The sequence below is a fragment of the Apteryx mantelli genome, chromosome 11 (genome assembly GCF_036417845.1).
Source record: "Apteryx mantelli isolate bAptMan1 chromosome 11, bAptMan1.hap1, whole genome shotgun sequence".
In the NCBI taxonomy this organism is placed as follows: domain Eukaryota; kingdom Metazoa; phylum Chordata; class Aves; order Apterygiformes; family Apterygidae; genus Apteryx; species Apteryx mantelli.
In genome coordinates, this window is record NC_089988.1 from 4,072,866 (window position 1) to 4,083,647 (window position 10,782).

The 10,782-nt window shown below is 52.7% G+C and overlaps 1 protein-coding gene across 1 annotated transcript; it reads left to right on the top strand.

The window, feature by feature from the left end:
* Nucleotides 1–1,082: 1,082 nt before the first annotated feature.
* LOC136992950 (olfactory receptor 14A16-like) lies at nt 1,083–2,018 on the top strand. Its single transcript, XM_067302969.1, has one exon. The coding sequence runs from the start codon at nt 1,083–1,085 to the stop codon at nt 2,016–2,018; it is 936 nt and encodes a 311-aa protein (XP_067159070.1).
* The last annotated feature ends 8,764 nt before the right edge of the window (nt 2,019–10,782 follow it).

Consider the following 10,782-nt stretch of genomic DNA (forward strand, 5'->3'; position numbering starts at 1 on the left):
GCCCGGGGAGCTCCCCACAGTGCTGTGGGGAGAAACTATTGGTGGAAGGAGCGACCCCCGGCAGGACAGGTTGAACGTCCTCTCCAGAGGATGCTGCGTGGGTCAGGGCTGCTCACAGCTCCATCTCACTGCCAGGACATTTCTGGATGAGATTTTTCCAAATGGAAGGTCAAGGCAGGGGATACATGAAAGGGAAGGAGCTGTCATGAGTCTGTGCTTTCAGTTTGATTCTCTCTGGCTGGGGTGAAATGGGATTGGATCTGTAACCTTTAGACAGGGGACTGAGGCTCCAAAACAGTGACACTGAGAGAGGAGCAGTTCTGGGAGGGACTCAGCAAATGCCTTCATCCACCCCTCCGCCTAAGGACAGAGCCAGCATCACCTTTCCAGCCTCACCAAGGTTTCTCTCGCCTGCTCCATAGCACCTGCAGACATGGAGGTGCCCTTGGCAGTGTCCTGCCCCTGGGAGGTTTCTGCAGGGCAGAGCTGAGCACCCAGCAGGTGGGATGGTGTGTGTGAGCACTGAGAGGGGAGAGACGTGGGGACAGAGAAACAGCTCCCTGCAGGGACAGGCTCCAGGCAGCAGAGTCATGGTCAGAGTGTGAGAGGAAACTGTCAACTCTAACACCTCCTCTCCTCTCCCAGCCAGCACAGCCCTCTGCTCTCAGGGTTGTGGGGTTCAGCTAAAGGAAACAAAAGAAGCCTTAAAACTATTAATGAACCCACATTATTTAGAAGTGGGAGTGAAGATGCTGAAAATCCATTCAACAGTATGTGTGGATGAAATCTGACTCGAACTGGAAATATAAATTTTAGTCACCCGTCTTCGCATTTACACAGTGCTGTAGGTCAGGGCTGACTCCTCTGGAGCCCATGGGCAGAGGTCCCTACTCCTTGTGTCAAACTCGGCCAGCACAAACCAGAGCTCAAGCCATGGAGCTCAGTGACACTGCTGCTGAGATGGGGAGAAGTAATGTTTGTGTGTTTGGGGGAAGTTATGAGAAAGTTGCTCAGCTAAGTCTGTCCTAACTTGTCAATGTGTCTCCTTACTCAGGCAGTCCCCCTGTGCCCCAAAGGAGCAAATGTCCAACAGCAGCTCCTTCAATGAGTTCCTCTTCCTGGCATTTGCAGACACACGGGAGCTGCAGCTCTTGCACTTCCTGCTCTTCCTGGGTATCTACCTGGCTGCCCTCCTGGGCAATGGCCTCATCATCACAGCTGTAGCCTGCGACCACCACCTCCATACCCCAATGTACGTCCTTCTCCTCAACCCCTCTGTTCTGGATCTTGGCTCCATCTCCACCACTGTCCCCAAATCCATGGCCAATTCCCTGTGGGACAGCAGGGCCATTTCCTACTCAGGATGTGCTGCACAGTTATTTTTCTTCTTTTTTTTATGTTCAGCAGAGTATTATCTCCTCACAGTAATGGCCTATGATCACTTTGTTGCCATTTGCAAACCCTTGCACTACGGGACCATCATGGGCAGCAGAGTTTGTGTCAAAATGGTAGCAGCTGCCTGGGGCAGTGCTTTTCTCCATGCTCTCCTGCACACTGGGAACACATTTTCGATACCGCTCTGCCAAAGCAATGTCGTGGACCAGTTCTTCTGTGAGATTCCCCAGATTCTCAAGCTCTTCTGCTCAGACTCCTACCTCAGAGAAGTTGGGCTTAGTGCGACTAGTCTTTTTTTAGGCTTTGTGTGTTTCATTTTCATTGTGCTGTCCTATGTGCAGATCTTCACAGTTATGCTGAGGATGCCCTCTGAGCAGGGACAACACAAGGCCTTTTCCATGTGTCTGCCTCACCTGGCCGTGGTCTTCCTCTTTGTGGCCACTGGCCTGTTTGCCTACCTGAAGCCCCCCTCCATCTCCTCCCCATCTCTGAATCTGGTGGTGGCTGTTCTGTACTCGATGGTGCCTCCAGCAATGAATCCTCTCATCTACAGCACGAGGAACAAGGAGCTGAAGGAGGCACTGAAGAAACTGATTCAACTTCTTCTAGTTCAGCAGCAATAAGCTGCCCATCTCTCCTCAAAACCAACTCCTAGTTTATCTCAGGCAACTCTTGTGCTTTGGGAGTTCTGTCTGCGATAGTCATGTTTGTGAACAAATGTTTGAATTCATCCCACCTCTCCAGAGGCGCAAACCCCATCCGTCTGACTCAGAGGCTTTCTGTAAATCTGCTGACCACTGTGCCAGAGCTGGCCTCCCTTGCAACAACTCTGTAATAAAAGGGGATTTCATCAGTACACTGCCTGAAGACTGGGCTCTTCTTCCAAAGCAGGAGCCAAGAATGCGCTCTGAGAATTGCCCCTGAAAAGCCCCTTTTGCTTTGCCTGAGTTTTCCATGAGCTCAGGAGGATGTATTGGTAGGGTGATGTGTGAGAGAATGAGGGCTGGATTCAGACCTTACTTGGGGGTTCCCCCTGGTCCTGGAGAGGGTGAGTGCTCAAGCGGTGTCTGCTGGGGCTGTCTCACATATTAGAGGGCTGGTGACAGATGCTCAGCCTTCTGGAAGGGAATATGGAGCCACCAGTAGAGCACAGCAGATCTCCAGGGACAGCATGTGCCTGGGATGGGCAATGAGTGGAGACTCCCAAAACCAGGTGGAGTCACCCAAAGTCAAGGGCGAAACCAAGGAACGCACAGTGGAGGGGTGCAGGAGTGGTGGGCAGGCCAGCATGGACACGCTGACCTGGGGAAAGGCTCTTTGGAGAACAGGGATGTCTCTTGAGAAGAGCAAAGGAACAATTGGGTGCTTGCAGAGAGGAAGAAATGAAAACCTGTTTCGGTGTGTGTCAGCTCAGGGCAGGCTGCTCTGTCACTGGACACTTTCACTCACTGAATCCGTTCATTGTATCATATATCATTGTTCCTTCCCTTTCCACTGTTTTCCAGTTTCCAACCGATGCTGAGGAACCTTGGTGTTCTGTCTGAGAAAGCTGTCGAGTTGATGCAAGGTTACTCCAAGTGATACTGATGTATTAAATGGTGAAAAAAAAAAAAAGGCATTGTTTGTTCAGCCATATGAGAAGTTAACCAGTAAGTCTGCGTGGTGAATTGGTCAAAAGCATAGGTCACATTACAACAGCTTTTGTTGCCTTCCATGTCTGGAGTACCCATCTCACTCTATTGTCAAAACCATGTGCAGCTTCCCATCCAGTGTGTCATTACATAGAGCGACACTGAGACTAACTTTAGATCTTAGGGTTAGTGTAACATGTTTGCCTACTATCAGTCCTTGACCTCGTGCTATTACAGATGGTGTTTCTCTTGTAACTATAGTGTTTAAAAATGGCTTGTGACTGATCTTCAATACCCGAGTTGTCCCATGGTCAACGTGCAAAGGCAGAACCTGTTAGAGACACATTTCAGGTGTTTTTTTCCAGTTATCAGTGTTCCCACGGTTAGCAGGCAACACTCCATCTCCCTGCAAGAGAAGACACCCAGGTCTTGGACATAATCCAGGCCCCACTTATGGTTAACTTGCTGCCTTCAGTGTCTACAGCATCCCATACTCCTTTTCCATGGTGCAAGAGCAGTCTCACCCAGATTGATCCCTGAGCTGGATGTTTAACCACAACCTCACCTCCAGGACTTTGATAGGGTTTGATTTCTGTTTTAACAGAAATTCATGAAGCTACTGACACAAACCCCTTATCTATGGGACTTGCCATGGCAGTTTGTTGCTTATTTAGCCGCCTTACAACTTCCCACAAATGGGATCCTCACTTCGAAGTATTCTATGAGAGAAGAATCACTCTTGTGCAGCTGTTGTTTCTGTTGTCCACTCCATCTTTCTACTGCCCCATTACTCTGAGATTGATACCATAGGGGAAATGTCTACTGGCATCTGTCTGAAGCACACCATGTTTGCAATTCTTTATTCTTCAAATGCGTTCCATTATCAGATAGCATTTCTCTGGGAAGGGAGAAAGTAGCAAACCAGCAGTTCAAACCAGCAAGGCTTGCTAGTCCAGCTGCAGCTCAGGTGGGGGTGCACATTCCCTCTGCTGATAATTATTTCTGCTCCTGCAAGGACTTTTTTTCCAGCCTTCAGGTGTTTGCATGAGTCTGGAGGGTGGCCTAAAACAAAGGCCACCCTCTGGTTCCCTTTGTCCTGAGATAAATTCTGCTTGCTTTGCATCAGCTGTGGTCCATCACAGCCTACGTTCCTCCCTGAACCTTCTTCCATGGTAAGAATTGATTGGTTGGTCACAATACAAGATGCAAGTAGAGTTCAATTTCTCGGAAGATGTTCTAGGCTACCAGACTAGAATGCACATAGGTGCCTTTGTCAAAATAAACACCTGTAGGCATGAAAAGAGGCTTCTAGGCTTAAATAGGTTCAAGTATGAAATTCAAAGAACACAAAACTCAAGGGTTTGGAAAAGAAGGATTGCTTCTATCCTAAAAAAATTCTCAGTTTCAATAGTCACCCCAGAGAAATTTCTTTTTGAGTTCACATGAGACTAGCTGTTTTGCTTTTGTAAAGCACAGGTAAAATTTTTTAAGTTTTGCAACAATTTTTGTAGGCAATGGACAGGCATCTTCTTCCAATTCTAACCATGCAGGGCCAGGTACAGTCCTTTCCACCCTGCACTCCCCCAGCACCTCTTCCCTGAATTCGGGGTGCCCTGCACAATGTCCTTCCTTGTGGGTGAAGGGGGACCGCAGTTCTCCAAGAAAGAAGCTGCAGCCTCAGCACTTGTGGCAAGGGGTCTCACAGCAAAATGGACATGGGAGCTCCCTGCCCCATTCCTGCTCAGCTTTGAGAGCTGCTGGGGGAGCAGTTGGTGTTAGGAGTTGTAGGAGAGGGTCCCTCGCAGGAGTGGTCCCCTCCTGGAGAGCTGCAGTGCCCTCCTGTGGGGCCTGGACTCCCAACCCTGAGAGCATTGGGGACCATCTGCCTGCAGTGCCACCAAGGACAGAGCCCCAGGAAAGGTGCAAGATGCACAGAAGAACACGAGAAGGGCCCAGGGGGACAGGAATCCAAAGGGGTCAGGAAAGGGGATGTGTGGGAAGGCCATGACTTCCAGGTGGGAAGGGTGTTTCTCTGGTCTCCCACCAAAAGGAACCTGATGATGACTGACCCTGGCTTTCCAATGGCAAAGTGTGGTAGGGAAAGAGCAGCCTCCATGAGCAAATGCCACTGGCTGCTGTAGCTGCGTGCCAAGTGCTGTGTGCCAAGCACTGCCTTGGCCTGTGCTGGGGGGAAATGGCTAGAGGGGGCAGAGCAATCCCAGAGGAGGTTTGCCTGCTTAGCTGAGGACCAACAGTGCCTTCTTCCTGCTGCCAGACTGGTGAGGGGGCCTCCGAGACACCGGTGTCACTGGATCTTCCACCAGCTGTCAAGGCTGCTGAGAAGGGAGGACTAATTTTGCCAGGTGCCCGCCATGGCTTTCTTCATTGAAGTGGGCCTCAGGGAAGCGGTGACTCTCTGGAGGTGCCTCTAAATGCTCTGCTGGCTCATGCACATGGCTGTGGGGTGATGTTGGTCAATGGAGCTGGGGCAATGGAACTGGGGCACTCCTCTTAGTTGCCCCGACATTGGCTCATTTCTGCTGGGCTGCCACTTGTAAACACTTGGATTTTGTGCCTCCTTTGTGGCAGCTCTGTGTTCAATTGCTCCTCCAAGGGACGGGAACCAGAGGCTGCAGAGGGTTCAGAGGACGGGAGGAGGAGGCGAGCGGTGTGTGCAGTGTGCCATGAGGCCCAGGGCTGGGAGCAGGGCCTGGGGATGTCTCCACCATCCCTGCTGCCCGTGCGCTGAGCTTTGTCAGGGCCTGGTGCCCTTGCCCTGAATGGTGGGTGGGATCCAGGGCTGCACGATGCAGGCAGTCCTGCCAGCTCTGCCAGTCTTTCATTGCTGTGTGCATTTCAGCTGCCGGATTGCCCTGACCTTGCCCATATTGATGATGCCGTCCTGCCGCTCCTCCAGAGCTATGTCCAAAGTCAGAGCCTGAAGATGTGTGGGCTGGCATTCAGAGGCCTCATGAGCCTGTCCCAGAGACATGAGATGGTGAGCAGAGGGCAGCTGGGTGAAGCCATGCTGGCAGCCTGGGGCTTGACAGGAGGTGTTCATCTGCCCTGAGTCTTTCATGCCAGGCACTTGGCTGGGCTGCACAAGTAGAAAGGCACCAGAGCCCACCAGGAAGAGCTCCCACTGCTGGCACGTCTTGGCTGTGCTAGGCAGAGATCCAGGCCCAGCACCAAGCAAGCCAGCTTCAAACAGCCTCAGTCATGGGAGTGCTGTGGCCAAAGTCACGCCACAAGAGGGACGATGAGCCAGAGCACAGGGTCAGGCTAATGTAGCCAGCTGCTCCTGGGCCTCGAGGCAGCAGCCTTCCTCCAAATTAAGGCCATAGAATGCTGAGGGGCCCCTGGGAGATCTCTGCCTTGCACTGCAGCCTCTGTGCCGTGGGTGTGTGCAGAGCCCTGGCCCTGGACACTAAATGCTGATGGGAAGTCTGCACCCAGAGCACTTTTGGCAGGGGGGGTCTGGCCTTGTTTCACTGAAAGGAAGTTGTGTGTTTCACACAGGCAAGGAGAATGCAGAGCCTGCTCCCAGACATCATGGAGTGGCTGCAGGATGCTGGCAGGGACATGCATGTGGGAAGCCTGATGTTGCTGAGAAACATCCTCAGCCGCCTGCACCAGAAGGGCTCCAGCCCCATTGCTCTGCAGCTGGCTGATGATGGATGCCAGCTTTGATGATGGATGGCTGGTGGGAGAGCCAGGGGCTCTCCTGGCGTGTCCGGGGGTCTGTATGCATGGCTATGGGTGCTGTGTGTCCCTCTGCACATGTGCCCGTTGGCATGTCAATGTGCGCCTCCTGCCACAAGCCCTGCTGCCTGTCAGGAAGCCGTTTGCCCTGCTGTTCTCAGGCCATTCCCTGTGCTGGCCTTGGTGTCCTGCACTGTGGGACTAGATCAAACCAGCCCCCTCTCTGCCCTTGGCTGCTCTATCTCATGCTTGACTCCATGTGGTGCTTGCCTGGCCTGGGGCAGAGATGAGCAAAGAGGCAGGAGCAGGTCAGAGAGTGAGGGAGAGGCCATGTCCCGGGGCTGTCCCCTTTCTCATCCTCTCCTGCGAGGGGTCCCTGATGGAGTCTTAGGGAAATCCAGAAAGTCCCTCCTGCGGGAGAGGGAGACAGAGCCCAGGGAAGCTTGCCCTGCTGCTGCTGACAACCCTCATTCTCCAGGCTGCCTCCGCAGAGGCTTGTCACCAGCTCTGACCTCTGGCCGGGGTGGGGGACAGTTGTGCCTGGAGAGGGTGAGGCCTCACAATGGCAAACCCTCCTCTCATGCTCAGTTCCTGAAGTCATTGCTGAGGCCTCCCCTCCTCTGCTCCCGCCCCACAGGAAGACAGCCCAGTGCGAGAGCTCTCCATCCTCCTCTGCCAAGACCTGATGGAGATTGTGGTGGGGAAGAACAAACGGGGCATGAAGCAGCACATACAGAGGAGCCTGGTCCCACTCTTCCTCCACATGAGTGCCCAGATGCAAGGAGTGGCCCAGGTATGGACCAGTGATTTTGGGAAGCAATGGTGACATCCCTTGGGTGGGCTGGAGCAGCAGCGCAAGGGCTACTGACAAGTGTCCCTTTGAATGCATGTCACTGTGAGGTCCAACTTCCTGAGTCCCCAAGGACAAGGCAGAGCTGCCTCTGCCTTCAGTGAGGGACAAACCCAAGCTGCATCTCCCCATTCCAGGCTGGGAAAGGCTCGGGGCCTTGCCAAGATGAGGGGCACACAGGGAGTCCTGCCCTAGCTGTGGTGGCATCTCCTGGTCTCTGCTGCTCTGCAGGCCTCTCAGGAAACACACACTCTGTCCTCTGCTCCCTCTGAAACTCGGTGCCACACAGCTTCTAGCTGGCAGTCATGACAGGAAGGAAGAGGAGGCCAGTCCTGCGAGTAGGGACAGGCCTGGCCTTCTGGGGAGGCTCGGTACCAACCCCCTGGCCTTGCGTTGTCTCCAGCTGCTGAGGGAGAGGAGCAGAGCAGAGCAGTACCTGCACCAGAGCCTGCCATACTTGGAGAACCCTGAGGAATCCTTGCAGGAGGCAGCTGTGAGGTTCATTGGTGAGCCACAACCCCAGTCCCATCCCTGCCCACACAGATGGGCTGACAGGAGGTTCTTCAGTCCCTCACACCATCTCTGGATCCTGCACCCTGGGGACCATGCCTCATAGGCAAGCTCAGGAAGTGTGGGCTGGATGAGTGGACACTGAGGTGGATTAAGAACTGGCTGAGTGGCAGAGCTCAGAGCATTGTGAGCAGTGGTGTAAAGCCTAGTTGGAGACCTGTAGCTAGCGGTTTCCCCCAGGGGTCAGGACTGGGTCCAGTCTTGTTCCACTTCTTCATCAATGACCTGGATGAAGGGACAGAGTGCACCCTCAGCAAGTTTGCTGACGATACAAAACTGGGAGGAGTGGCCAATACACCAGAGGGCTGTGCTGCCATTCAGAGAGACCTGTAGAGACTGGAGAGGTGGGTGGAGAGGAACCTCCTGAAGTTCAACAAAGGCAAGTGCAGGGTCCTGCACCTAGGGAAGAGTAACCCCATGCAGCAGTACAGGTTGGGGGTGGACCTGCTGGAAAGCAGCTCTGCTGAGAAGGACCTGGGAGTGCTGGTGGACACCAAGTGAACCATGAGGCAGCAATGTGCCCTTGTGGCCAAAGCAGCCAATGGTATGCTGGGGTGCATGAGGAAGAGTGTTGCCAGCAGGTGGAGGGAGGTGATTCTCCCCCTCTACTCAGCCCTGCTGAGGCCACATCTGGAGTACTGCCTCCAATTTTGGGCTCCCCAGTACAAGAGGGATGTGGCACTACGGGAGCAAGTCCAGCGGAGGGCTACAAAGATGATTAGGTGACTAGAGCATGTCTCTTATGAGGAAAGGCTGAGAGAGCTGGGCCTGTTCAGCCTGGAGAAGGCTGAGAGAGGATCCTATCAATGTATACAAATATCTAAAGGGAGGGTGTCAAGAAGATTGAGCCAGACTCTTTTCAGTGGTGCCCAGCGACAGGATGTGAGGCAATGGGCAGAAATTGAAACACAGACAGTTCCATCTAGATATGAGGAAAAACTTCTTTCCTGTGAGGGTGACAAAGCACTGGAGCAGGTTGCCCAGAGAGGCTGTGGAGTCTCCTTCTCTGGAGATATTCAAAAGCTGCCTGGACGCGATGCTGTGCAACATGCTATAGGTGACCCTGCTTGAGCAGGGGGGTTGACCTCCTGAGATCCCTTCCAACCTCACCCATTCTGCGATTCTGTGATTCTGTGAGGCTGTGATTCTTCCCACTCTCCATCTTCTCTTGTGGATGTCAGGGAAAACACGCAGGTACCCTGTGACAGTGGAAGCAGGCCAGCTTTCTTGTCCTCCTCCAGTCAGAATTCTTCAGATGCAGGGCTTCTTGGCAGGAATCCCCAAGACAGCCCTGATCAATCCTTGGCTTCACTTTTAATTTCCTTTTTTTTTTTTTTTTTTTTACCGCTTCTACATTTGTCTCTTTTACCACCCTGACCCATTCCCCTACAGCCAACCCCACCCATGCTTACCATTAACCCTTTGGCACGTTTTTGTTTGTTTTTGTTTTGACACAGAGGAGATTTAGTCCAGAAGGATCTTGAGAACCTCAGGTGATTCGGACAACAGATACCTCATGAAGATTTACAAGAGAAGTGTCAAGTCCTGTGCCTAGGCGGGAGTAGCCCCATCCATGAGGAGAGGTTGAAGGACTTGGGCTTCTTTACCCTGCTGAACTGGAGGCAGTATAGTAGGAGCCTGTGACTGCTCGAAGGGTGATTTCAGAGATGATAGAGCTTTTCTTAGTATAGGGAAACAGCATGAGAAGGGGAAAGAGCCACAAAGCGCATCTTGAGAGGTTCAGACTGGACTTCAGGTCAAAAGAATGTCACTTGTAGGGTAGTGCTGTGGTGCAACAGGTCACCCAGAGGGAGTCTGTGATCAGCCCCTGCCTTTGTGTTTCAAGGAAAAGCAAGGGAGGACAGGAAGACATCAGGACAGGTGGGGAGATCGTGAGGTGAGAGCAAGGTGGGGAAGCAGCTTGGGTGTGCACAGTCTGCAGGGAAAGAGGCACAGGCGTGGGAAAGCATAGGACAGCCTGTGGTGGAGATGGTCGAGGGCACTGCTAAGGCTGAAAGCTCCCAACACAGCTAGGTCTTTGTCCTCTTGGCTATGACTGGTGTCTCTGCCACCAAGAAGATGCTGTTTCCAGAAAGCACTGTGGCCTTGCTGCCTCCTTGTCCCTTGGGAGCCCAGCAGGTGCCGTATCATGGTCCTGCACTTGGTGTTGTGCATCCCCACCCTCATACTGTCCCCAGGAAGAGCCCTGAGTAATGCGTGACGGAAAGCATCACCATACCCAGGGGCTGGCTGTCAGTGCCTGGTCACTCTGCTTGATAACACACATCAAGGTTGACTTGGCATCACAGCCACCCTCACATTGCCTTTGCACACCTGCAATCAGGGCCTCCAACTTTCGGCTCTAATCAGCCCCTGGGGAGCCTTTCTTGGTAAGGGCACTTTCTTGGCACTGGGACCCATTAGCGCTCCAAGAAACATGGGATTTTCTTCTGAATTTAACTCGTTGAGAGGTTGCTTCAGCCTGCTCTCAGTATCTGAAGTTCATGGGCCCAGCACCAAATACACCCAAGCGGTCATTAAAATGCAAAAAAAAACCCTAAGACCTCTTCCCATAATTTTCTTCAGTTTGTCAATTCTTGTGTGGTTAATTCGAAAGTTTTCAGGAGTGTGTTT

What these genes read in the sequence shown, in the direction of transcription:
- LOC136992950 (XM_067302969.1), top strand. Translation starts at nt 1,083, where the DNA reads ATGTCCAACAGCAGCTCCTTCAATGAGTTCCTCTTCCTGGCATTTGCA.